Source organism: Agelaius phoeniceus, chromosome 2 (genome assembly GCF_051311805.1).
Source record: "Agelaius phoeniceus isolate bAgePho1 chromosome 2, bAgePho1.hap1, whole genome shotgun sequence".
NCBI classification, from domain to species: domain Eukaryota; kingdom Metazoa; phylum Chordata; class Aves; order Passeriformes; family Icteridae; genus Agelaius; species Agelaius phoeniceus.
In genome coordinates, this window is record NC_135266.1 from 94,681,243 (window position 1) to 94,708,578 (window position 27,336).

Sequence of the window (27,336 nt, forward strand, 5' to 3'; positions counted from 1 at the left end):
ATTTGTATTTTTGTATATCTGTTCTTCCCTATCTGTCCACTTTTGTTGAGTAGGAATAGACTTGCCTGAAGCCCCAGGTTAGTTACGAAGCTTGGAAGCCTAATTGGAGAGTGGGAGGTGCAATCTGTGGAAGAGTAGTGGTCCAAATGAAATTATGGAGGAACATCTGTAAGTACAAGACTGGTTGCTGAGGCTCTCTAGAATTTACATCAGGCTGTTTATGACCATCAAGGTGGTATGCAACATTTTTCTCCAACAAGCTAATGAATGCAGGCTGCCCTGTACAACAGAGTAGTTCATAAATGTGAAGGCCAGTTTTGCTTGGTACTGCCTCTTAACTGAGTTTCATGCAGAGCCTACCTCCAATGTTATCTTTTCTTTTTTTGTTTATGTTCTATTTCTTTTATAAAATAAGAAAGGTCAAGAACAAGAGAGGAAAATATCCTCAGATCTTTGATTCATTTTCTACTCAGCTCAGTATCACAATTTATAATAAATCCTTCTTTATGGCTTTTAAGTGTCATACGTTTGTCAAAAAATGTCCACTTTTGCCTCTCAAAACTCTTCACCCCTTCCCAGGGGAATCGGTTAAGCAGACTTGCACTTGGTCAACAGCAAGGAATTGCAAACGTCTCCTAGAGTGACTTCTCTCTAGAGGACTTCTTCACCTCCTAGGGGACTTCTTCCTCTCTTCTCCCCTCACTTACTGAGCTGCCAGGGCCCTTAATCTTTCCTTTCCCTATCTGATTCTCTTGCTACCCCTGCCTGAATTAGCTGACACGTCTAAAAGCTTGATGCAAGCTTGCATGGCATGGGGCACTCCAAGTAGAATGCAGTAGAAACCCTACAAGTATGGGTGGGAACGAAACTATAAGCACTGCTGATAAGATGTTCCTGATTAGGATGTGGTTGTACAGAGAATCTCATCCATACAGATGGAAGCAGATGGAAGAAAGACCCTTTTGACTTCATGACCATCCCACCAGCAAGGGCTCCTAAAGTATGAGAGAGCTTTTGTCTTGTGAGATTTTCAGCTAAAATTGGAAGCCTCCAATGACCTGGCCAATTTGCCCCACTGGAGCTGTCTGTGCTAGTGTGACTGAAAAGGTTCATCACTATCTTTAGCATATGCAGAGCTTGGGGAGCTCTCCCTCCATGCCTCCCAGCTGGCAGACACTCTCCTGCTGCCATGGGAAAAAGGGCTGATGGCACCTCCATCTAGAGGAACAGGAACCTCAGCAGGAGCTGCAGTATTTCCAAAAGCTGACTGGAAGCAAGAAAGAGGGTGTTAAGCAAGAAATTCATCTCCCGCACCCCAAAACACTAGCCAGGGGACTCCCTCGTTAATTCTTAATCTAGTCCCCACACCAGCTCTTGCTCCCAGGAGACCAAGGGAGGTATCCATTTCTGGAGAGGCCCGTTCCCTAGTGAGGCACCACTCACCTGTCTTCTCTTCGGTTTGGCTGCTCTCCACTGTCTCCATTTGGGGTTGCGCTGTTGCCTTGGCAGTAGCATCCTCTGCGGCAGGGGTGGTGGTGGCAGTGGTGTCAGCAGCAGGCACGTCGGCTTGTTTAGGCTCCTCTTTGTCTTGGGCTTCATCAGCCTTCAAGGACGGCGAGTTATCAGTGGAAGCTTTAGTGGCACTTTCCCTTTCAGGGGCAGCGGCAGCAGCGGTCTTTTCCTCTGAGGAGGCAGCGGGAGTGGCAGCCTGTGGGGCTGGCTGCTCTGAGCCCGTGTCGGCGGCTCCGTCTCCTTTTTTCTCCTCCACTGGCGCGCTGCTGTCTTTGCTGCCCTCCTCCTGCTGGGCACTGTCAGCAGCGCCTGCTTCTGTGGCAGCAGGAGCCTCGCTTTCTTTGTTCTCGGCCGCTCCACCAGCAGGGCCTTCCTCCTTCTTGTCGGCGGCATCAGTCTCAGATGCTGGGGCATCTCCCTTCTTCTCCCCCTTGAGCTTTTTCCTCGTTATGTGTCCACGGAAGCTGGCCTGGATTTTGGTGGCTGCCTTATGAGCTTTATCTTCTGGTTTGATGCCATCTTGCTCAATCTTTTGGTCTCCATCCTCATTTTTTTCAACCTTTGAAGAACAAGGGAGGAGGGAAGAGGAGAAAAGAGGGAGATAAATTAAGATTTCTACAGGTGTACCAGATGCTCTAATTTTATTGAGAATATCACACTTTCCTCTCCTGCTAACCAGTGAAAAGTTTCAAAACAGCCTTTCCATTTGGTATGGGTTAGGAGCCAGGTGGCCCTAATTTCATCCTCAGGCTGGACCAACATAGGTCTCCAGCCAAACCTCCAGACAGAGGTTTGTAAAAGAAATTTAAAGCACCTCATCATCTCTGTCAGCAATGCTGAGACCATCTTGGCTGTGTGGAAAGGTTTTCACCAGCTGGCTTGTCTCTATTCCCATGATTTATTTTCCCATTCATTTTGAAATATACCAATTTTTTTCCCCTACTCATTTTCAAAAAACTCTCCTGAGGGAGATTTTCACAGTCCTTCCAAATCCACCTCTGCTTTCAAGTCGGTGTTTCTTTTTAATGACACCTTGTTTCGCAGGTGTGTGACTCTAATGACACCAAGTGCTTTGTCTTTTATAGCTTTTTGGCTGGGATTGCCAGCAGAGAATGGGATTGCTGCTCACCCCGCTGCAGCTCCATGCTGTCAGACACACAGGGATATTCACAGGATGTACTCCTCACCAACGCCCTGCCTGCAAGCGCTCCAAGCGCTCTGCCTTTGCTCTCCACTCGTGGTTTCACTGAAGGATTAATAGGCAGATTATTATCACTCTTTCCAATTTCAGCTATTATTATTTCTGTAACTATTGGGGAGAATTTAGCCTTACAACAAAGAACAGGCATTCCCTGTGTTTTTTAGACTTAAATCGTGCATTAAAGTCTTAAATGGGACCAAAACAGAGCCTGTGCCTCACACTGGTCTGCTGCAGAGAGATAATGCTCAGCTTATAAACCTTCACTGAATCTACAGGACAGACCATAATCTACATGAATCTACAGGACAGACCCCCAATAATTTAGCAGGCCTTGGGCAAGTAACAGCTCAGCAGCATATTGATGAAAGGACACTGTTCTATTAATAGTCCCATTGGGAAGCATTCAAAAGACCTACTTGGAAGCAGAGCCGCTGGCCTCTTTGCTGTCTGCACCTGGTTTCCATCACTGGCTCAGGTCACAAAGAAAACAAGCTGACTGGGAAAGACAGAAGCATTTACTCCTGCGTGGGAAGTGGGAATTACTCCTTTGGCCATTGCAACTGGGATGTGCCATCTGGGGAAAGGCTCCAGACCAGAAGAGAGAGGGGACAACCTACAAACACGTTCAGTAAAAGAGTGGCAGGAAGAAGGGAGAAGAAGCCACTGCAGTGTGCAAGTGTGCCACTGGAAACATCATGACTGTGGAAAGGGGGAAAGAAGAGTGGCCACAGCAGCAGCAGTTCCTGGGAAACAGACTGGAAGTGATCATTTCCACAGCACAAAGCAGGGCCCAGTACATATGGGAGTGATGCTCAGCCAGGGAACAAATCTGGTGTCCACTGCCATGCCAGAGGTGGTACCCACTATGTTCCTCTGGGTCCCCAGTGAGCACAAATCCCTCACCCGAGCATTGGTGCCCATCATGCCTTAAGTGGGTATGGTGGCCAAGGAGTGTGCAGCCCCAAATCATCAAGGAAAAGAGCCACCCTACACAGCTGTGCAGGGATGTGGATGGGCCTGTACACAGCAGGAAGTGATATGGGAGGGGCACAGGATGCTTATGTAGGGGGTGAAAAAGGCAAAGGTGAATGAATATGTAAATGGCATTAATACACAGAATTCTGCTCAAGGAGTTTTCCTGCTCCTGATCACATCCAGGGACAAAATGGTTGTTGCACCAATCACAAGGGTGAGCATTGTCTTCACTTCCTCAAGAGCATTAAATGTCACAGTATGGAAAGTGGGCTTTTCATGTTTCTCTCAGCTTGTCAGAGAGCAGGTGATGGTTACATGCAAAGACAATACAGGCAGCAGCAGGCTGCAGCCATTCATGTGTCTTGCATAGCTATCTCAACACTGTTATTCAGCATCTGGGTAAGCTTTTCAGCCTACTTCAGCACAAGGAGGTGGAACCAAATTGGAAGTATGTTTAAACCAGCCAGATAGTGCAGAGCTCCACACATGATCCATCCTGTTCCTTAGACAAGTTTTGCATCTTGAAGTAAATCCTGTGTTGCTGTGGCAACCTAACTGCTAATACTTGAACTAGCTGGTTTAAGATGATCTTGGATATGCCAGCATTACACCGTAGCCACAGCAACATGAAAATAGACTGGTACTCCTTCAGAGAACTGTGGGACACTTAAATGCTGTAGCTTTGACTTCTTCTCCCCAAGGATTGAGGCTAGTCTAAAACAGCAGCAAGACTGGGAGACTGGAAAGACAATTTAGACATAGCCTACAAAGCCTTTAGGGTCCAGTCCCCACACCTGATTCCTGTGAAACCGTTAGTGAATGTGGCAGGATTGTTAATCCCTGGACTGAAGGGAGATCTTTCTTGCCACTGGCCTTGCTGCTCTCACATCCCACATACCTCCTACAGCAACCAAGACAGCTGTTGCAGGTCATGGACTGCTGCATGCCTGACTTTCTGACTCCAGAGGAGCTGCTCTGTTACCCAGGCTATGCAGCCCTGTAAAGGTTTATCTCCTTCCCCTGCTAGCCAGGGCCCAGGGCACAGTGAGGCACAGGGGCTGTATCCCTGTCAGCCCCTGACCTGGCAGAGGATGGGAGAGCACTTCTCTCCGGGGACATCAGACCAAAACCTCCCACCTGCACCTACAGCATAGCAGAGCTAAAAAGCTCCTTTGCTATTCCAGTGACACTATTGTCCTCTTCTCCCAGTTGGGATGACATCCAACTGAGTCCTTGCCAGATCCCAAGTTGTGCAACTGCAAAATGTATTTCCAGTAGGGTGCTTTCAGCATAATTTCAGCTACAAAAGATAAGAAACATGAGACCGGGGAAGAGGTGGAGTTCAAGATCCTGGATGAAAGAAATGTACTAATGGTTTGTCTTTGCCAACTGTGGCCCTCAGGAATCCTGTTTCTATTCAGTCCTTCCCCAGTAAAGCATCCCAGGCATTTGAAATTACTTTTTTTTCAAGCTACTTCCCTGCAGCTACTTCTAGGGTAGGACATGGTATCCATAAAGTATGTGTGTCATGTTGTGTAACAATGAGTTGGGTAAGAAACAGGTTGTTCAGGGGGTAACTTCTGTTCACACAAAAAAAAAGCCCCAGGGGTGTTTCATCTGTGGATTATGTGCACAGCAGATAAACCTTAATTAAGGAAGCTCTCAAAAATAACCTGTATACAGCAGAAGCTCCTGGAAAGCAATTTGTCTTCCTTGGAAAGCTAAAAGGGTGAGTCAGCCCTGCCAGGATGCATTCAAAACCATCTCAGTGGAAAACAAGAAATCTGTCTGTCTTATCTATCTCCCAAGCATTCATGACATCTTGTCTGTAGTATTGTGACTAGAATAAAGTGACTCTTATTGCTAGTGTTTGCATGGAATCTAGAGTTCTCAGCCAGGAACCAGGTCTGGTAAGGATAGGTTTCAGATATTAGTATTCCATCACCTCCCTCCCCTTCATTTACACGTCTATTTGTAGAGTAAACTCATACTAATGCTTAATACTGATATATTCATGATACTGTTAGGGTACATGCAATGTATTGCCATTTTACACAGAGCAACTGTCCTCTGTTTCATTTAGTTTTAAATAAATCATAGATCCTGTAAAGGCAAAATGGTATCACTGAGGCAGGTGGATGAAGAGCTAAATGGATCTATAAAAGGACATAGTCAAACATGTCCATTTTTTTCATTTAGACCATCCTCACATACCCAATGAAGCCACTGTGCAAAACTCTGCCTTTATGAAGCATACATTTATGTCTCCTTCTACACAGCCCACAGCATCTTCCCAGTTCTAGAGGGATGATCCTCTCACCATCCCCATCTGCTTCTCTGCCACACCTCCAGGTTTCTAGGACATCCCTTCCCATGCAGACTGTTCCTGTAAGTGAGAATTTCCTTGCTATCACGTACGTGAGAGAGTAGGAGATAAGAAATTAATGTTAAATCACAGATAGGGCAGAGGTTAGTTCTCAGGTACGAGGAATGTAGAAATTTCTTGGGGCCATGACAAGCAGATTTCTAATCTCTGTCCGCTTTTACACCTTCCATCTCCAAATTCAGAACTTATTGGGGGGGAGGGGGGGGACGGTGTCAAATTATGGCAAAGAATTAAGGAAGTATTACCATAACCTCCAGACCCTTTTAAATGTCTCCTGTGCTGGTGTTTCAGGAAAGGAGAAATGGAGAACCTAGGTGTTTTCTAGATGTTCCACATGTTTGCAGCCACATATAGGCAAAGAAATGAGAGGACTGAGTGCTTTGTTCCTTGCTTGCTATTAGTCCACTTGTGTCTCATGGTGTACCTCATTGCCATTCCTTGGAAAAAATAATCACATTGTTTTGTGTTCTGAATGCTGGGGTGAAGAGACCAAGAAAGAACTTACTGTTTCACTGAAAGGTGTTTGAATATTACACAGCTTCCTCTGCTTGTCTCTCTAACTTTCCTTTTCTTGGTGTTTTCTCTGCCCTCCAATATAAAGCATGTATCAACCTCCTTAATGTGCATCCTACCATTAGGTTGCTTTATGCTATAGCTATGCTATATGTTCAGCCTGGTATCCTGCTTCTTTCTTTCCTTACTTAGGAGCTCCTCTTCAACATGACACCAAATCCCAGAGCCCTTTGATACATGTGGCCATCTCCCAGTATTTTGAAAACAATGTGCTGAGAGCCCAGATTTAGGACTTACACACCTTTCACCAGAGAAGGCATCAATACTGGCCAGAGCCTGGACATCCATAGGACCATTGACACTTATCAATAACACACTTCACCCATTTTACCCAAGGGAAATATGATATCTGATTATTATTGGGGAAAAAAAAAACAAAACAAAGAACTGTGTTCTCCACGCAAAGGAGTAAGGGCCCAAAGTCAGTCTTTTCTCATGACACCTGTGCTAAAGTACATGTGGAAACCTTTCTTTCAGTTATTTAGGTGAACTAGTGCTGAATCACCCAAGCACCTGAGCTATTTGTGGGGTTAAGATGCATCTCAGCTCATGTTCTGTTCTTGACTAGAACACAATGTATGTTCTTACTGATGTTACTAAAGGCCACTTGGGCCTAGACTCACAAAGAAATTTAGGCATCCAACTCCCAGTGATTTCCCAGGATTGAGTGACCTCAGTGTTTTTCACGGGCCTGGCTCCCCATGACCTGATTTGTCTCAGAGACAGCATTTAAGGAGCAGAATGTATTCAAAAAAACGACCAGCTGTCTCCCCAGAAGGAGCAAAGCGTGGACACGTGAAAGAGAGAAAAGGCTTTCACGCTTTGGGAAGTGAGGAAGCAATTTAGCACACAGAACAGCTTTTTAAACCCAGTTAAATGGTGTGAAGACACCTGGCTAGAGGATGGCACCTGTCAGCACAACCTGTCTTCAAGGCGAGGAAACAAATAGAGTTCCTTTATTCTCCTAGGATGACTATGGTGATGGTGGGTAAAACACCCTTGAGAAAGAAAAGGTTAATTCATCCCTCTGAAGGCCTATGCAGGATTGTTTCCCAGGGTATAACTAGCAGGGTTTCAGCTCTCCAGTTTCAAATCCTCTAACAATGGGGTTTCCACCCTTTCCTCTACAAGATCCTCCCATATGTAGGAAAATTCCCCTCTATTTTATGGTGCCTAGATTAAAATAAGATGACAGGCTGGCCAGATGGATGCATGTTATTCACTCATGTACAGTGGCTGCAAAGAGAGGTAGAAGACAACCAAAGCTAGACCTATTTAGGTATTTCTAGTGAGCCTTCTCAATAAATCCATACTCTCCTCACCAGTTTCATGACTCTCCCTTCTGTTTGTCACCCTATTTCTCTTAAGCTGGTGGTCAACCACAGTGTCCTCTACCACCCTGAAGCTCCAACAGCTCCAGCAGTTAAATGGAAAAAGGCACTCACCACTGCTTATGTTGCCTTTGCAGGCTGGGTGAAAAAAAGCAGAGCCTTGCCCCTGAAGGGGACGCAAAGTGGATGATGTTCAGGATGATGTTCATGGAGCAGAGAAGCTCCATGGTTCTGGAGCAGAGAAGCTCACAGGGGAAAACACTTGCCTTGGGTCTGGTCTAGGCTCTATGGAGCACTTTGGTGGTTGTGGGGCACAGACTGCACTCACTCATCTTTCAATTTAAAGGACCCAGAATGTCAGAGACAGGACTGGGCTGGAACTTGAGAAGGTGATGCTTTTATAGTTCATGCCAAGGGTGTGTGTATACCCTGGGGTGTGCCACTCCAGGGCACAAGGTCTGTGGGGACTGTGTCAAAAGGTCTTGAGTGTTCGGCACAATCAACATCTGTGCTCTTGTTTGAGGTTGGATCCTGTGCATACTGTACTGTCAGTTATGTCTAGTCTCCTTTCTGGAGGGAAATACTTGTGTCACTCCAGAAGGAACCAGTCAGCAGGCATTCAAATCAAGGGATCAAAGCCTAGAAAGGAAGCAGGAGGGTATCCAAGCTGACAGTGTAAATCTACTACCAAAATAGTAGATTGAAGAAATTCAGCAGAAGGACCAGGTGGTAAATGTCCCTTGAACTATGATTTGATTAGAAAAGTCTATTCAAAGAACAGATTATTTTTGATGCAGATGTGCTTAGATAGAAATTCAAGCTTGCATGTCACTGGACTAAAGAGAAATTTTACCTTATTAAGCTCAGACTATGTGGTTTGTTTGGTTGGGTTTGGGGCAGTTTGGGCAAGGATAGTTGCTGCTATGTGGACTATTTTGAAGTAGCACCTTCAGACTCTGAATCCATATCTGCTGACCATGACCGGGTAATGAAACCCAGAATTATCAATGTCTCTCCCTCCCTACCTTTTGTCTCCCAGTCTCTTTTTTCCCCCTTTTTTTTAGATTTGGACTCCACAAAATTTTTTAGGGAATTGTTATATAGCCTCTGGTGGCTCAGAGTGCCTGCCCCTGTGAGAGCTGGACACATTTACTTCTGATCTAGCTGCACACAGGGCACAGAGGCTAATTTCCTGCTCAGACTTGCTCCCCTGAGATCTTGGGCAGACAGCTGCTGAGATTCCCCAGAGTCCAGGCTTATACAAGGTCTCCAGAATGACCTCCACAGGAAGCAGAAGCTTATGTCCTGCTCCTACCCCACTCCCTCCATGGCAACACAGGGCATCCCATCCTTCAGGCCTGTCGACAGCACTCAGCTTGGTGTGGTCTGCAAATATGCTGATGGTGCACTTGATCCCACTGTCTCTGTCACTGAGGAAGACATTAAATAGCACTGGTCCCCATATAGACCCTTAAAGGTCACCACTTGTCATCAGTGTCTACAGGGGCTTCAAGCTGTTGACCACTACCGTCTGGAGGTAACTGTCCAACCAATTCCTCACCCACCAAAGAGATCTCCCATCAAATCAATCTCTCCAGTTTAGAGAGAAGGATGTCATTGGGGACCATGTTAAAGACCTTGCAGAAGTCCAAATGGTGACATCTGTAGCCCTTCCCCTGCTCACTGGAGTAGTCACTCCATCACAGAAAACTACTAGGTTAGTCAGGCAGGACTTGCCCTTTGTGACACCACCACTGCTTTATACTGAGCACCTGCATGAAGAAGAAAAGGTGTTTCTTCTCCTGAACTGCAGCTATAGCTGGAGTGAAACACTGTGGCTGCCACCTGTGCCTTCAGTCACACACAGCAATTAAACTTCAGCAGGGACAAAGGTGTGTATCCCAGCTGAAATTACAGGGTGATTGAGATGAAGAAAGCAAAAACAGAATTTTTGATTGGGATCTAGCAAGGCCAGTAAAGTAAGTACTGCTTTTCTTACTGTTCCATTAACCTATTGGTCAGACCTTTGCCTCTTGTTTTTCCAGTCTTGAAAGAGAGCCTAGCCCCAAGCATCACTTTTAGCCAACAGCTTCCCCGTTCCCTGAGGAGCACCATACAACCTTTTGAAAAATCAGAGTTGCTCTTAGCAAAACCCAAAAGACCAGAGTTGTAGATCTACACAATTTGATAAACTGGCTTTAAAACAGCTCTGCCTAAGATATCCTCTCCCATAGCCTCTTCAGCTTTAGTTCCAAATAGAGCAATCCCCCAACCCTGCTGCAGAGCTGAGCTCCACATGTATCATGATATTATATCCCCAAGGTGCAGCAATCCATTGTGAAGGCTTCTACCTATCGGTATAGACTCTATCTCCTCAGTGGGGCATCTGGCCTTTTGTCAGCTTCTGGTTCTGATGGATTCAACAGATCTCACTGGCATGGCCTCTCCCTAACCAGCCAGGAGTAGCCCTACTGGCTCTGCTTCTTCCTCCATGGGATTTCCTGACCCTGTTAACACCAGCCTCAGTTTCACTAGGACAGGATATCAGCCTAACTGCTGGAAGGCAGAGAATGAGGGTGTTGAGTCTGGATCTGATCTTCATGGAAGCTCAGTTTATTGATTTGTGTTGTGGATCTTCATGCCCATTGGAACTTGACTGACCCAGAGATTGCCCTTATGCAGACTCTGGCTTGTCCTGGCCTTTTTCTCCATTGACTTTTCCTTCAGTGGCACTGGTGTTGATATTTGCCCCACAGATCTTCCACAAGGTTTCTGATAAGACTGTTGTGACAACCTGTGTATGAGTTCACCACAAGCAATGGGTAAGACATGGACCTGTCTTATGAATCTGAATTCTTCACAGCCACTCTAGCTCTTGATGCCAGGGACCTTACAGAAAACCTGATGTGAAATTATTCTTGGCCTACATTTACTGTTCATTTCTCATACATGTTTAAAGTAGAAGCAGAGAAGAAGAGATATCCATATCTCCTCCCTGCTTAGGCACTACTACAGGTGAGAAAAGGAAGAGTTAGACCTACTTTTAAGATGCCAAATACAGGAGACAGGTCACTGGTCCCACTATTAGTTCTTATATACTGCTGACTCACAGAAAAGTGTGAGAAGACCCAGATCTACTTTTTCTATTCTTCTATTCCAACTTATTAACTGATTAACGGTTGTACAGTAATCTTATTTGAAGTACAGTACCAAAAGCAAAGTCAGATGATGAAAGTGGAGTTTCATTTCATTGATTCCAGAGACATTTTGCTAGGGATAATTTTTACAAGATCTCTGTGGTCTGCTGCACCAAACAACTTACAAATGGAGACATTGTTAAGTTCCAGAAGGACTCTGAACATAATTAAATTAGTATTTTTAGTGCTGCAAGAACCTCAAATGGATGTAGCTCAGTAAAGCATTGTACAATATTTAAGGCATGCTCTTATCTACTTCCTCCTGTCAGTGCAGGATGAGAACATTCTTAAGGGGGGCTTTTCAGGTCTGCCAGAACCTGAAAAGGTCTCCAGAGGGATGTATATGACACAGCTTCTTTCACACAAGCATCTGGGCTTGACTGCCAGAGACCATGGCCAGTTTGTGTAACTCCAGTGCTTCCCAAGGTCTGTAAAACTGATCAAGCAGGCCTCTGATTGCAGCTGTCACTCTTGAGTGGCACTGTCCCAAGGGCATAATGTTGTGCCATACCCCTCTCCTCTCTCCCCTCTTCAGGTGGGTTGTCACCAGAGTACAGGCATGGTTTTGACTGGGGAGATCCTGAACACAAGACTCAGCAACTCCAGGGCTTAGTCGCTTCTTCTAGACCCTGGCACTGAGCTATGGGAAATGCTCATGTGGCTTTGAGCCATTTTGTTTCCTCCTTTGCTCCTTTACTGTATTCAACCCTATTGAAAAGGAGGGAGGGGGAGGCAAGCCTGCAGTGCCTGCTCCAAAAACCCCTTTGTGGACCCTGCTATTTTAGTGCTATAAAGCCCCCCGGCCAAAGGGACATGTTGAATAGATGTGCTAGGGAAAAAGCCCTTGGAAAAAGTCTTTGGATCCACCACTTATAAGGGCTAGTATATCACAGGCACATTTAAATAGTCATCCAGATCTTCTAGTCTTCCTGCTGCAAGACAACTGTTATTTATTTCAATTTTTTCACTGCCTGGGCTTCCCATTTTAAAGTTGTTATTAAAAAAGGGCTTCAATGAGTATTTAGTATCTGGTTGTAAGGTCTCCTAGTTTGTTTTTTTTTCCATCCTTCAGTCAGGAAGCACGACAGTAGCCTCAAAGAACTGCATATCATGATGTCTTTTCCCCAGGCACACAGTTCAGATGACTCTGCAACTGGTGCATCTGTAGCAGAACTGCACTCTACATCCAGAAACTCCTGGAGCTCAGCCTGTGGGGGGCTTTACTCAGAGGCCCCCTGGCAGAGAAGCTGAGGGAAAGGGGACCCTGGTAAGGACTCCAAGGATGGCTGGGCAGGCAGAGTGCACAGAGCTACTTCCACGTTTTTCTGCTCTGATGTAGGTGGGATATGGAAAGAGATTTTTCATCCTAGGAAGGACTTATGGGTTTCTGGAATAGGAACCTTCTTCCCTCAGGAATCCATGCAAAGCCAGATAGAAAGCACTGGGAAGCTTGAACAGTTGATCTAACACCAGAAAATGGACAGTGTTTCCTCTTCTCTCAGTAAGGGCCAGTTCACATGGAGTGGCTTTGTCACACACTAAAGAGGAAACAACTGAAAATCTCCAGGGTCCTGTAGACCCTCCCTGTACAGTTCAGCATGGCTGATTTTGTTCATCCACCCTGCAGGAGTGGTTTTCACCAGTCTTTGGATATTTGCCCCAGAAAATGACACTCTGGGTTCCTGTGGCAGTTTATTCCTTCAGTGAACTAAAGAATTCCTCCCAGCATTTCAGCCAGCCCCTGCATCTTGTCCATGCCAACATTAGTTTGTTTCTGCTTCCTTAGTAACACTCCTTCATATATCAGTAGCTCTCAGTTGTCATACCAGCTCCTTTGTCAGATCACTCTTCCTAGCCCTCTTAAACCCTAACCAGAGATCTTACTTGATTACTGAATTTACATTTGTTCTACTTAGAAATTACTAAAATGTCTCCCCAGCTTTAATGAATAATGAAACACTATACTTACAAAAATAGTAATTAGCAATATAGCTCAAAATAAATCAATGTGTGGATCACATTCCCAAAGGCAGAAGGAAAAGCTGCAGCCATTAAAATAGGTGGAGCTGAAAATAGCTAAGCACTTGGGGAAAAAGAAATGGAGAAAAAGCTTAAAGGAACTTATGAATGGCCATGTCCTATAGATAATTAGCAAACCACACAGGTTGGATTGCTAACACTGTCCTGAGTCTGACTGCTCCATTTCCTGTCAGTTCCCTTCAAATACCATTCAGCACTTTTAGGAGTTTTCTAAGGATGTGAAGCAGCTGGAGCAGCCAAGAAAAGTAAGAGGAAATAGAAGAATGCCAAACCCTCATCAGTGGTTGTCCAAGAGTTTCCATCAGAGCTCCTATCATTCTTCCTTGCAGATAAAGGAAGAGGTGCTCACACTAAGAAAAACCAAATGTATAAGGATTTATAACACTGACAACCATTATTATTTCCACATCCTTGGGATGGATATCCCTTGTGGTGTTGGAAAGGAAGCAATGAAACAAGCAATGGGAGACATGACAATGGGAGTGTGTTGAAAGGGCATAGGGAGCACACTGATTTACAGAGGAAAACCAATTCAGATACTACAGCAGCCAGCTTATTTTCCCCTAGCACCACCTAAATATAGTGTTATTTTTTGGTAGAAAGTCATTATTCTGCTTCTTCAGGAAGTCACAGAATAAGGTTGGTTCTTGCCAGATCAATTTATCGACCCTTTCACAATAAAAATACCAAATTGTTCATAAGGCACATCTTTGGAGTCAAGCAACTCATAGATCTGCTAAAAAACCCAGATTATGGCATGCAAATGTCTATATTACATGGCCAGGTCATGTCACTTCTTGTACTATACTTTTCATATTAACCAGTCCCTCTGTTAGGAAAATAGAAACAATGCAAAAATCATGCCAATTCCATCACGGTGAATGATTATCTATCTAAAATTTTAGCCCAGGAGTGTAGTGGTTTCTTTTCTTTTCTTTTCTTTTTTTTTTCATTTCTTACTTTTCTTTTTTGGTAACTCTTTCTTTTCCCTCCTTCCCAGTCAGGGGGAGGAAATTATATGGTACAACTATCAGCAACTGCATGTCTAAACATACACATATGTATAAACATAGTGGAGTAAATGAGCAAATTGCAACAAAGACACTGCCTGAAGTCAGTCTGCATAATTGAATTCATTAAATCCTACTGAAATTAAATCAGAAATTAATCCTAAATAGAGAATATTTTCAAACAGATTAAATTCAACAAGACTCATTTGATCCTTTCCAGAAAGAATGAGTTATGAATGTACAAACACTTGCTGTATTCTCTCAAACTAGCCATTAAGTTTTCTGAATCTGCCTGATCCTTAGAATATCTGAGGATACTCATGTAGGATTGCACCTGCTGGGGCTTTCAGGTGACTAACACTTTGATTTCAGTGTAAAGCAGAGAAAAAAGTTTCTATACGTAATTTCCTTTGGTGGAAGAAGCAATTATTTTCAAGCCTGAAGAAAATATAACACATTCCCCCAAGATGCCTGCTTTACAGATTGTACTCTCACAGAACTTTACCACAAATTATTAACATTTTAGTATACATTCCTATGCTTTAGCTCTAGCAGTTCCTTATAAATTTGATTCAAAGAAGAATTAAAGGGCCAGGTTTTAAGGAACGAATGGTGGGATCTTAACAAATGCCTCATTGCCTTAATCCTTTTGAAACCAGTGCAAATTAGGCACCAAGGCTCTCTGAAAATCCTGCTAGGCTCCTGCCTATATAAATCTTATTTGTTAGGGCAGTTCTGTAAATTACCTAATACCACTCTGCCACTGTTTGGAAAAAGGCTTGTAAATATCTGCTGTGAGATTGAAAAGTAAAACAAAGTAGCTTAAAGAAGACTTAAAGCCTTAGTAGGAAATCTGGATATTTGGAGTTTAGGAAACTCGAGGGTATAAAGGGATTATACTAAAATCTTGGTCCTAGTTTTTGCAGTTGGAAGTTGAAAGTTAAAACGCAGGAGGGAGAAGTTTGGCAAAGCAAAACAGAGGATCCCAGGGTAAGGGCAGCTAACAGATGGCTGTCCTACACTCTGCCCCACCATTGCTCCTGATTCCTCTGTTATCCTGGCCCATGCTTTTCATGGGGTCATTCCAAGTGACAAGTTCTGCATCTCTGAGTAGCTGACTTCAGACACCTTGAGTCTGATTTGGAGCAGTGCCGAGCACTCAGAGCTGCAGCTGACAGTAATGGGAGATGTTTTCAGATATGTGCAACTGAAAACAAAAACTATGAATAAAGGTCAGGCCCTCTGTTTCTGAAATTCTGGACATAAAACTAGGGTACCCTGCTGACCAAACTCTTCATGCCTCAGCTGTCCACCTGCAAAAACAGAGTTATCTCACATGGGTGTTGCAAAGATTTACTAAGTGATATCAGGTATATGCTCAGAATCACAAGACAGCTCAGGAGAGAATTAGTATTTCTGATTTCAGAGCCAGGTTTGAACACTATTAAGCAAAGTTGTGGGAGTCACACACTGACTTATTTGAGAATTCAAAATATTGAATAACTGCTCATTAAGTGAGCACTGTCCATTCTGTGACCTGAATATAGTCAGAATCCCTGAAAAGAAAAATGTGATCCTCTCATTAGAAGTGTACTGAAATGCATTCACAAGAGACGACCATACTGAGGTTGCACAGTCAATTACATTTCCAGTGTTGGCTTGGCTTTTTTTATATTTGCCTTAGCATCTTTATTAACTTTCTTCTAACATAGTTTCTCCATGGTCTTTCTCACACATATATTAGCTCATACTACAGCTGAAGTCAAAATCTATTTCCACTCCCATTAATGTGGTATGATTCAACTTTTACCCAGATTTGACTTTCTAAAATGTAATTAACCACATCATGGGAGTTCAAACCTCTTGGTTTCATCAACATCTTACAACAAACACAAAAAAACCCAGAACAATTTTAAATGTCCAAGAGGTGTCAAGCGCCTCACCAGAACCCTTAGGCAAGGTGTGGGATTTCTCAACAAGCAGCAGCCAGGCAGAAACAAGCAATGGCCCCCCAGGGTGCCAGCATCCAGTGTGGGATGGGATGAGGCCGGGTGCCCAGCTGAGTCCCAGAGCTGGTAGGAAGCTGGTGGCCTCAGAAGCCACTGGGGGCTTCCTCCCACATGGAGATATGGATAAAGAAGAACTTGTAACATCAGCAGTGTGCTGGCAGGATTACAACATATCTTCATAACCTCAAGCTGCACCAAGGGAGGTTCAGGTTTGACAGGAGGAGGAATTTCTTCACAGAAAGGGATGCCATGCATTGGAATGGGCTGTCCAGAGAGGTGGTGGAGTCACCAACCCTGGAGGTGATCAAGAAGTGACTGGATGTGGCACTCAGTGCCATGGTTTAGTTGACAAGGTCCTGATCAGACAAAGGCTGGACTCCAGAATCTCAAAGGTCCTTTCCAACCTAAATGATTCTGGGATTCCATTGTGGGAGTCATGTCAATCACTCAGTATCTGCCTCTGAGTCCAAAGCCACAAGTTGTCCATTCTTGAATTAGGTGAAGCAGGATTATCAGTGAAAAATGAAGGTTTTTTCTTAGCAAAAAATGAATTAATAGAAAGTACATCATATCTGGCAATTTAATGAATGCACAATTACTGCATCAGGGAAAAGCCCCCTAAAGATTTAATCATTTAATATGTACAAAAAAGCTACTGAACAGAGAATTACTTTGTTCAAAGGATCAGCTATACCCTTGCCTAGTTTTTGTCTGCTCTGTAGCTACCCTGAAACATCAGAGCTGAAATAGCAGGGCTGCTGCAGGGCAGAAGCACAGGGCGTTGATAGAAGTGGAGCAAAGGAAAGGCAGAAATCCTGTTTAGCACTTTCCATGCTCTGTATAACTGAGCACTATTTCACTGCCACTGGCAGTAAAATGACCTTCTGTTTACACCAGTACTTGAAGCTTGTGGTTTTTAAAAAAACTGGACCTATCTCCAATTCTGATTAACTTCTCCAGGCATTTCTGTACTGCTCAGCTTTCACAAATGGATTTCCAAATAGCAGAACTGCTTGGTATGGTACCCCTCAGAGGTACTCAGCATCCTCTGCTGTCTGCTGCACCTGACAGCAAGAGTTTGGAGGCACGTATCTAAGAGAAGTTGAAAAATTACAGGTTGAGGATATCAGCATCAATGATACCATACTGCATGAAGCTAAGAGAAAATGAATCATATGTGAAAGACGGAACTGGTTGGATATAATGAGGCAGAGCAACAAGAAGCACATTTTGCCCTCTGCAGGGATAGTTCAGAACCATGGAAGAGAAACAAGCAATCCTTGCCAGTGGGGCCACTTACTGCACTTTGTGAGATGGGAAGGCTGACCTTAGCTTGGTAAGGCCCCTTCAGTTCCAGGGCAGGTGCTTACAAGTTACAGTATTATCTGCTGTCCTCAGTGCTTCTCCTTCTAGAGGGATAAGAAGCCAGAGAAGTCCCACAATCACAGATACTTCCAACAAATCTATCTCCTGATGTAGTCCAATGCCTTTTCTGCCACCCCCTCCATTTGTGTGCTGTAGCAGTGCACATTTCCAAAAGTGTTACAGCAAGGTTAGCCTAAAATCCCATCTGCTTTGGGAATAGTAGGGACTATAAAATCCCCACCATCTCACAAAAGCTAACACAAGGTCTACATTTCCACTGCCTTCCTGGCAAATATGCATCAGGTTTGGTGCAGAGAGACAACCACATTTACACTTGGCAAGATGGTCTACTTCTTCCCTACACTGACAGCCTCTCCACTTCCATTCTTGAGTGGCAGCAGGACCCACGAACAAGACCTTCTCTTTTGGCCACCTACACTGCCTCCATGAAATATCTCTTCTGATCACTCTGTCTTGACTGTCAGCTCTGCACCAGTACTTTGTGCACCCCTTGGAGAAGTAACTTTCTTCTGGAGATAATTCATGGACACAGAGGCTTAGGAGGCAACACAACAGCTCAGCAGCAGCTATCATATGTAGGCATGGTAGGAAAAAATCCCCGCCTATGCCTGACCAGAAAATTGTGTCTCATCTTACAAACCAGAGATCTGAGAAAGGCAATACAAGTATTCATGGTCTCCACAACAGCAACACCATATTCAGATTTGGAGAAGGCTCTCATCAATAAAAGTGTATGACAGTGTACCACCACGGTTCTTACCTCTTCTCAGGCTCCCTGTTAAGTGCAATTTGAAGGCTCTGATCTCTTTCTTAGGTGCATCCTGGTGTGGAGCTTATGATCAAGACCCTGTTGTGAGCACAATCTCCCCACCTGGAGATCCGCCAGGGCAACAACCCGCAAATTCATAAGCACAGCACAAGCTCAGGATACAGGACCTATGATAGCATGGGCCTGCTTGCTTCCACTACTTCAGGGCCAGTTCTTCCTTATGAGATCCTCCCAGAGAGTCCCATAGGCAGATACGTGTTCCACCCCACAGACACAACAACAACAACAACAACAACAACAACAACAACAACACAAACAAACAAACAAACAAAAAGACTAGCAAATAAAGCAAACAAATTATCTCTATTAATCAATTTATTCCTGGTGAAAAGAAGGGAGCGGAAGAAGAGAGGAACAAACCTATCCTTTTTCTGTCCTTTCTAGATTAATTCATTCAGAAGGGGTGTGAATACTAGTTTAAAAGCTATTGGTTATATAAAGAGAAAACAGGCAGAATTACTGCAGTAGATTATTCCACTTTCTTCTGTGTCTCGGTTTCCTCACATGCAAATGGAGTAATAACAAGTGTGTTCCAGGACTGATCTTTTAAGGATTTTACCTCAAATATCAATGAAAAGTGTAGTACTAGTTTCAGTGATAACAGCTTTGGCCCATTTTTTCCCAATTATTTTGCAACCCACCATTCACAGGCACAAGTCAAAAGCAATGGGACTTAGCTATTAGATAAAAAGCCTGTCTTACAAGCATCTTTCTGGGCACATGTTAAAGGCAGAAGCAGAAAATGTAAAATGGAGACTGCCTCTGAAACCTCACTTTGACCTCCTCCTGCAGATGCCTTTTAATAGTCCTTATTGTATCTTTTTTTCCTTGAAACTGTCCCTCACCTCAGCTACTACAAAGGAAAGAGCTCACAGAGTGAGCAATTCAGTATTTTCCTGTTATCCTAATTTCAAGCACAGCAAAGTGCCTTATTTGCCACATGCCATTCAAACCCATCACTGAATTCAGAATACTGATTTCCTCACGGTCTTTTTCTGTGTTGCTATTTTGCCATAATATCTCATTGCTTCACAGGCCTTAATGGATATTCTGCCAGGGACATAGGTGGGGTTGTTATCTCTATTTTACAGACACTAAAATCAAACAAAAAGAGGCTAAGGTCAAAACGGCCAGAACAATGACAAATTTTGGGTCCCCAATTGGTGATGCCTCAGATTAGTATTTCCCCAGCTCAGTGTGTGTTGACAGCAAACCTCCATACAATACCAGCTCTGCACTTCTGCAAGTCAGACCCCAGGTGTCTCAAACTGAGAATCCAGAAAATGAGAACACACCAATTAGTCGCCACCCATGGAAAACCTCATTTTCGTGGCCTTTTCATATCACATAGGAAATTGTGACAAGAGGCAGGAAAAAGCCTAATTCTTCAGGGCAGTATTCAATTGCCAAAATACGAGACCATTCTTCTGTTTTTGAACAGCCCCCTGCCCAATTCAATATATAACCTTCATCACTGTCAGTAAATGAAACAGGAGACCTATAGAAATCAGCTTTGTTTATGGCAAAACTCATTCAGTACCTAAGTGCATTCCATTCTGCGCACTGAATGAGACATGGGTCCTATTGAAAAAAAGGTACCAGTGTTTGATCTTATAATTAAGAACTACATTTTTATGTCTATTCATGAGAGAAGACAAATTAAAGATGGATAGGCAACCCTTTTAATTAATTTTCTGTATACTAAGTGTTTGACTTTGAAACCTAAATATATGCTTAATAAAGGTGTTTAATCTTTTCTTTTAAATGTAAACTAAAAAGGGAGAAAATAGGAAATTTCATCATTTGAAATCATAACATTCTCCTCCTTTGTATTATAAAGGTGCAACTGTTACCTATTAAATGGTTGCAAAATTCTTTGCACTTTCAAAGCTTTATTCCTCTAATCTCATCAGACAAATAGATTAAAAATCCACAGTGTCTATTTGAAGAAGACCCCTACCAAGAAAATTCTTGTCCAAACAGGAAAAGCCCAGCAAAGTTTGATGTAGATGAAAAGATTGTCTTTGACTATTGCAATTTATCTCATCTCCCCAAAGCTGGGTAATCCTGACTATAGGCAGGGTGTCTTGTTCCCCCTCTTGTGTTGTGAAAAGACTCGGGAATAAACAAAGGATATCTTCCTAAGGGTTATACAGATTTAGCATGAGATACTGGAAGATACCACAGATCAGCTTTAGCTCCCCTATATTTCCATGCAACAATAGCTCTAATGGCAGCAGAGGGGATTAAGCATTGAAGGTGACTTCTAGCAGGAGTACAGCACTCTGGTTGGGAATTTCTGAGTGACTGCCATACAAATGCTTTGAGACAATTCATGTCAGCCAGGTAGAAGAAGCCACCAATTGATAAATCCCTTGTAATAATTCTCCCGTGAAGATGATGAACAGGGCACATTGGTGTGGAGTTCCAGCAGATGTTTGTGTTCAGGAGACGGATGTTGGAGCTAAGCCAAGGAAAAAGTTGAGATGTCTTGCTGAAACCACAGCCTTAAGTCCACTAGAAAATATGGGTAGAACTGGGCACCTCAGTGAATGCCTTTAGAACCTCGCTATAACAAATGCTGAAGACAGAGTGACATCTAAACAGTCTGGGTTTGGGCATCTTGCTCTGGTTATTGGGGAGGTATCTTCTGGTTTGGATCCAAGCCCCGAACCCCTGTACTGAAAAGAAAAAACTCTGTTCCTCTCTGACAGCATGTAGTAAATAACTATTTATTCAGTATCTCAGTGGACATACAGCTTCCCTTAATTATGGAAGATGTTGATCCAATCTCTACTGTACCTAAAAAGACCTCAAGTCTTACCTCCCTCCTACAAAAGACTGCTTAGAGCAAGCTGCTCCTAGCTTTTCCTGCATAAGCTCCTTGGCTTTTTCCACTGAAGAATTAAATAATCATCAGGCCAGAGACAGAGAGCATACAAAAGTAAATAGCACTTTATATCCTACTGGTTAAACACAGTCCTGCAAGAGGACAGACTGGGTCCAGGTTGTGCTTCAGTGAATATTTGATAATAATCATATGAAATAGTGTTTAAGGAGCACAAGAGGTCATTTAGTCCATCCTCTGGTCCAGAGGTACTTCCTGCAGCCCTTCGGTGATTGAAGCTGCTACAGTTTACGCAATATATCACAGTGCATCACAATCTTTTTGGACTAACCATTAAAGACCATTACTCCTATTTTTATACATCATGGGCAGTGGGAACAGATTACTTCTGGTTTTTTTTTCACTTGCCAGGCTAGCATCTGGACCACTCTTGGCCTTATTCCTTTTAGGTTAAACAACCCTAATTATTTCAGTTGTTTCTCCTTTTACCTCAAGCAATTCTTACTATCCCAGTCTATATCCTCTCATTGGACCACACTTCCTCAGAGTGCAGTACAAAACTGAGGCAGGACATTTTAGCTGAGTCCTACATGTGTACATCAGAGCTGAAGGCTTATGAGATGTGTCTGACAGCCTGTGCTCCCACTTGCACAGCCTGGTAAAATGGTGTTCCACTTCCTGGCAACAGGATGATGTTCTAGCCTAAAACTGAACTTGTGGTCCTCTAGAGACCCTCTCTGTCTTCCTGTAGGACAGTGGTGTCTCATGTAGAACTGGCTGCAATTTATTAATCATTCCCATGGAAGGCACTTCATATGCACTCTGATGCTCAAACCAGGTCCCTGGTCTGACAAGCTTTTGTTGAATTACAGCAGTTTCCCCCAGCTAACCACAGCTGGTTTATGCCATCTTCAGATTTTATAAAACACTTCCTCTAGACAGTTACCCAGGTTAAAATTATACTATAAAGTACAATGTTGGTTAATGAAAATATGAAGCACTAGCAGGCCACAGCACAAGCTTGTGGCAACCTGCTCAATAGTCTTCCGTTTCAACAGGAAATCAGTGAGAATTGCTCATTGAGTAAAATTATCTACACCAGTTCTGCATCCCTGCTGTAATGCCTTCCTTTGGAACATGTTTCTTTGCTTCATTTATGATAAAAGACTGTGAGATAATGTCAAAATCCTTACAAATGACAAGGTATGACAACTACTTCCTCTGTATCCACAAGGCTTGTTACAGAAGAAAGCTAAATTAGTTTGACATGATCTGTTCTTGACAGATCTGTGCTGGCTCCTAATAATCTCCTTTATTTGATTATTTCCACCATTTTTTTTTTCCTCCATGAATGAAGTTAAACTGGGTAGGCTGCAATTTCTTATCTTCTGCTTGTTTTCAGCCTTCTGACACCTCATCCAGGCCTCATGGGTCTTCAAAGCATTCAAAGCTTATGGTACAGAGATTGCTTCCCTCACCTTTGTAAATAAGCTAGGATGACTTGAAAGAGCCATCTTACATCAGTACATCCTGATTTGTTCTGCCCTTTTCCTAGATCCTGATCTTCCTCCTTTGTGGCTCCTGTTACCTCTTCTAGCCATCAACTTGCAGCTGATCACATTACTGAAGATCTGCAAAATTAGCATAAAATGCTTTGGCCCTCTTGACAATGCCGGATGTAAACCTTCAATCACAGCTCTCCTCTCCTCTCCATGAGCACCACAGAGAGAGTCAGGATGATATTATTTCACTCTCTTGCTCTGGCTCAATTATTATTTTGTCTGTGTATTGAGTTGATTATGGGTTATAAAAGGATCATCTAGGCATGCCAGAAAAGAGCTTATGAATGTTATGGGGACATTACAGTTTTAAGTATAATTGTGTGAGAGCTTTAGACACCTCCACACTTAGAAAGGAAGGAAGGTCTAAAGTTCTACAGCCTGTGACAGACATCTCTAAGAACGTACTTCAGTTTAGAACAATCCCTTAATTTCTCAGTTCAGAACAATGGTAAAATACTGAGAGGCATTTTAGACTCCACTTGGCAGTCACACCCTGATTAAAAAGTAATTAAATTCTACAAGATAAGGCATTGTCTTATGGTATCTCTTCCTGATTTGTGGAATCATACCACTCAAAGCAAGAAGACAATGAATAGAAGTAAGAATTAACTGTAAGAGTTCCTATGAGCCATTTGGGTCATTTTTCATTAATTTGTCTTTTTTTTTTTCTTCATCTGCTACAAAATCTTGTACACTGGCATCATAATGGAGGGTTCTTTTTGCTGCATATCCAGTTTTACCATATAACAGTCAGCTTCAAGTATTGTTTCACATCTTAACTTTGCTAACTTTTCTCTGGAACTTATCCAACTTCTGTTTACTTCATGGAGATTTCAGCTGGCTTCAGTTCTTCTGTTATTTTGGAAGGAGATATTTTCTTTCCTTGCTCCATTTGCCCTTTCCTTAGGGTTTTATCTCTTCTAGCTGGTATTCTGAGTGGAATTTAGGATACAAGGGAAAGGCCATTTGCCAGTGCTGTGCTTTAGGCAGGACTGGTTGCATACCTATCAATTTTAACAATCAACATTAAGCATCAATTTTCTGCTACAGTTGTCAGTCTTCAGAATTCTATGTAGGACTTGAAATTCTCTTGGGTTTTCCAGAGGAAATGTAAATAGGAAGGGTTAAAACCACATCATTTCATCTTTTATCAGGCAAAGTCTCCATTCTGACAGAATCATAGCCTGTGCAATCCAGGCTGTTGCAAGCTGCCAGCCTGACTTCTCCAACATAACAAGCTAAGAATTAAAATGATGAGACTAGGTGAAGTGAAAGTTCACAGTTCTAAGGAACACAGTGAAGTGTCCCTGCAGGGGGTAAACTTTTGGTCCAGCTTCTAAAAGCCGCTCTGCCTCAGCTCCCCATCATTCCAGTACTGCCTCCCAGCTTCACCACTCCTCTCAGGCACAGCCGAGCAGTTGATGCCCTCCTTGCATTTGCTCAGCAGGTGATTTCCAGCAGTGGATTCCACTCTTACATGAAACCAAAGGGCTGCAATTTTACTGTCAGCAAATCAGCAACTGACACCTGTTTCTTTATGTCTACCCTTCCAAACCTAGATGACTTTTTGTTAAATTATTTATAAATTCACCACTGAATGCTTTACTCCTAAAGCTGTGGGCAGACAGAAGGTGAAATGACACAAGGCGAGCAATGGTAAGCTCAAAACCATTGTGGTTTACATCCTGCTGGTTTCAATCTGAATTAATATAAATGACTGGCCTTTTCTGCAAAAGAGCATACCATAGTACCATGGTGCCCAACCTGCACACCCTGGAGTACTTAACATTGCAGATTTATAAGGTCATTGGATGCTGTTAATAAAATAAATGGATTAGACTCCACTCAATAGTCTGATGAACTGAATACTAATTGATAAGTCCTAACAGTTATAAGAATAATCGGAAATGTAAATTATTCTGTACATTACCAATTATTAGCAATCATCCCAATTCATAAATAACCTCAAGTTCCTGAAAGCACAGTAGCACTTCTAGGCAATTATGGGAAGGGTGAAATAAAACTAGCTTCAGAGTGGGGTTCAGATCAAAACACACTCCCTTGCACTCCTGAATTTTAGGGGCATTCAAACCAAGTAAATTATATTCTTTTGGAGCCCTTTAGCTTTACTAATTATCAGCTCTTACAGAAAGGTGTATCCTCCAGAGAGAATTCCTAAATATTGTGAGATGTCCCAGCTTCTATAAATAGGGATATACTGTGATTATGGCTGGAATTAATTCAAGAAACTTCAGCTGCAAGATGAGTAATGAACAGGACTGACATTTATTGGCCATAATTTAAGAGACTGTAAGTACATCCTGGCTCCCCTTTTGAGACATAAATGCCAACCATCCCTGGTTGGCAGATTCAGGACATCCTGTCTTGGGCCAACAAGACAGCTGTAGCACAGCCTGCCACCCAACAGCAGCATTAGAAGCCAAGGGACAAGCCTGGAAGGAGCATGAACCATCCGGAAAGCAGGAATGCTGACACCAGTTTGTACTGCACGCATTGCTCCTGTTCCAGCCACACCCTTCCCAGCTTCTGCTGTGGCTGGGGAACCTTTTACCTGAGCCAACAGGAAGGTGAGAAGTGAAGATGCACCACTTGCTGTCTCTGTCTAGGGATGCTCATTTGTGTCAGCTGCAACTCTGCCCAAGTGGAGAACTGAAGCAGATACAAAAGCAACTGGAGCACAAAGAAGGAACCCAATTCTCCTTCAAATACCAGTGCTAGGAAAGGTGAAGGGAGCCAGACCCTGGTGGTAATGGCTGATGCTGCCAGCAGGAGTACTGTGTGGTCAAGGGAGCAGGGGGAAGGCAAGGAGCAGAACAGATGGGAAGAGGAGACAGAATGAATAACAGGCGGAGACAGCAGGAGCAGTGTAACTCCAAAAGCACAAATTCCTTTTGCTGTATTAAAAACAAATCACTATTTTCATTACACTATTCCTTCACCCCATACACATATTGTGGGCGGGATCACTGTGGTGGTCGGGGAGGAGCTATCACTCTGGTGAATAGCAGGGAGAAAACTAAGTTTTTAGCCCAGCTCTCAGGCTCTGGTCCATTGTAATAAAGCCTTGGTCTGAGAAGAAAATCAATGGTTTGTGTTGAAGGAGCTCAAGGGGCTAATAAACATCCTAGCACTGCAGGAGTGACTGAGGATGGATAAAGCAGAGCTTTGCCTGTCTAAAGCATCTCTCAGTTCAGGGCTTCTGAATCCTTTTTTTTTTTTTTTTTCCACTCTAATTGTTTAGTTTCCAAATTAAAGAAGCATCTTGCAGAGATGGCCATAACAGTCAGAGAATGTATGCTTAGATCAGTCAGAAAGCAGGTTAATAGCACTGCCAGAAAGAGAAACCAGCTCTCCCTAAACCAATTCCTCTATACTGCCCTGTGGTGCTCACAACCATGAAAAGCCATCGAGTTTTACACATGCACTCAGCAGGTGATAGAAAGAGCCCAAAGGAAATATAAACACCTTCTCCACTTGAGGCCATCAGAGCTCTGAGGTTACATGTCACCTCCTGGTGTGCTCAGGAGGATCTTGGAATTATAGATTAAATGAGTGTGGATGGATTCCTGACTTTGATTTTGGACCTCAGATGTTGAAAGGTGTTTCATCAGGGTACCTGCTCTGGTACTCCCACAGCAAGATATTCTACCAGCAAACATTTGCACCCTCCACCATGCCTTTCTGGATGACCAACCTCCTATCAGCCCAATATTCCTCTGTGTAGAGCTACTGGGCTATGGTTGTTTCTTTATAACACTAAACACTGGGATTTCAAAACTTAGATGAAGACAGGTAAGGACTGCTGCCAAATCTACCCCTGAGACCTGTCAGATTCACAGCAAACAGGGGAATCACACAGTGACTTCCAAAGGGCATCAAAACAGAGAGCTTCCATCAAAAGGTTTCTCATCCTCAGGTATCTTTAGAGCACTGTCATCAGAGCTTTTGTTCATTCTCAAATCCAAAAAGAGCCCTCCCAGGGTAAGGAGGAAGCCCAAAGCAAGAAAGGAATCACAAGTCATTTATGTTCAGGAAGAGGACAACAGGAGGTTGTACAGGAGGAAAGATGCATGGGCCAGCAGTGCATGCACTGAGCAAATGGCAGTCAGCAATGCACCACCAGCCTTCCACAACCATGCAGAGGTCTCAGTTTATAGAGCATGGTGCTAATAACACCATGGCTGTGGGTTTCATCCCATATGGACCCTTCACTTAAAAGCTGGACTCGCTGATCTTTGTGGGTGCCTTCCAACTCAGAATATTCTGTGATTCTGGAGCTTTTCTTTCAAATTATCTCAGCCAAAAGCAGAAGCAACCTTCAGGCTATAGCTGCTCTTTTACCTGGCAATGCACCAATCCCTCAGCAGATACTGTCTGCTTGGTAGAGATTAGGCAGAACCCAATTCTGCCCCATGTCCTCTGCCATGGACAGCACATGAAGCACACGAGTCACTAT

At 43.4% G+C, this 27,336-nt stretch overlaps 1 protein-coding gene across 1 annotated transcript in view; it reads right to left on the minus strand.

The window, feature by feature from the left end:
* The window catches only part of GAP43 (growth associated protein 43), a 52,875-nt gene that overhangs the window by 20,465 nt on the left and 5,074 nt on the right, over window positions 1-27,336 (minus strand). The window contains exon 2 of the mRNA XM_054627716.2: window positions 1,444-2,071. Coding sequence (XP_054483691.1) covers window positions 1,444-2,071 — 628 coding nt within the window. The remainder of the gene's footprint in view (window positions 1-1,443; window positions 2,072-27,336) is intronic.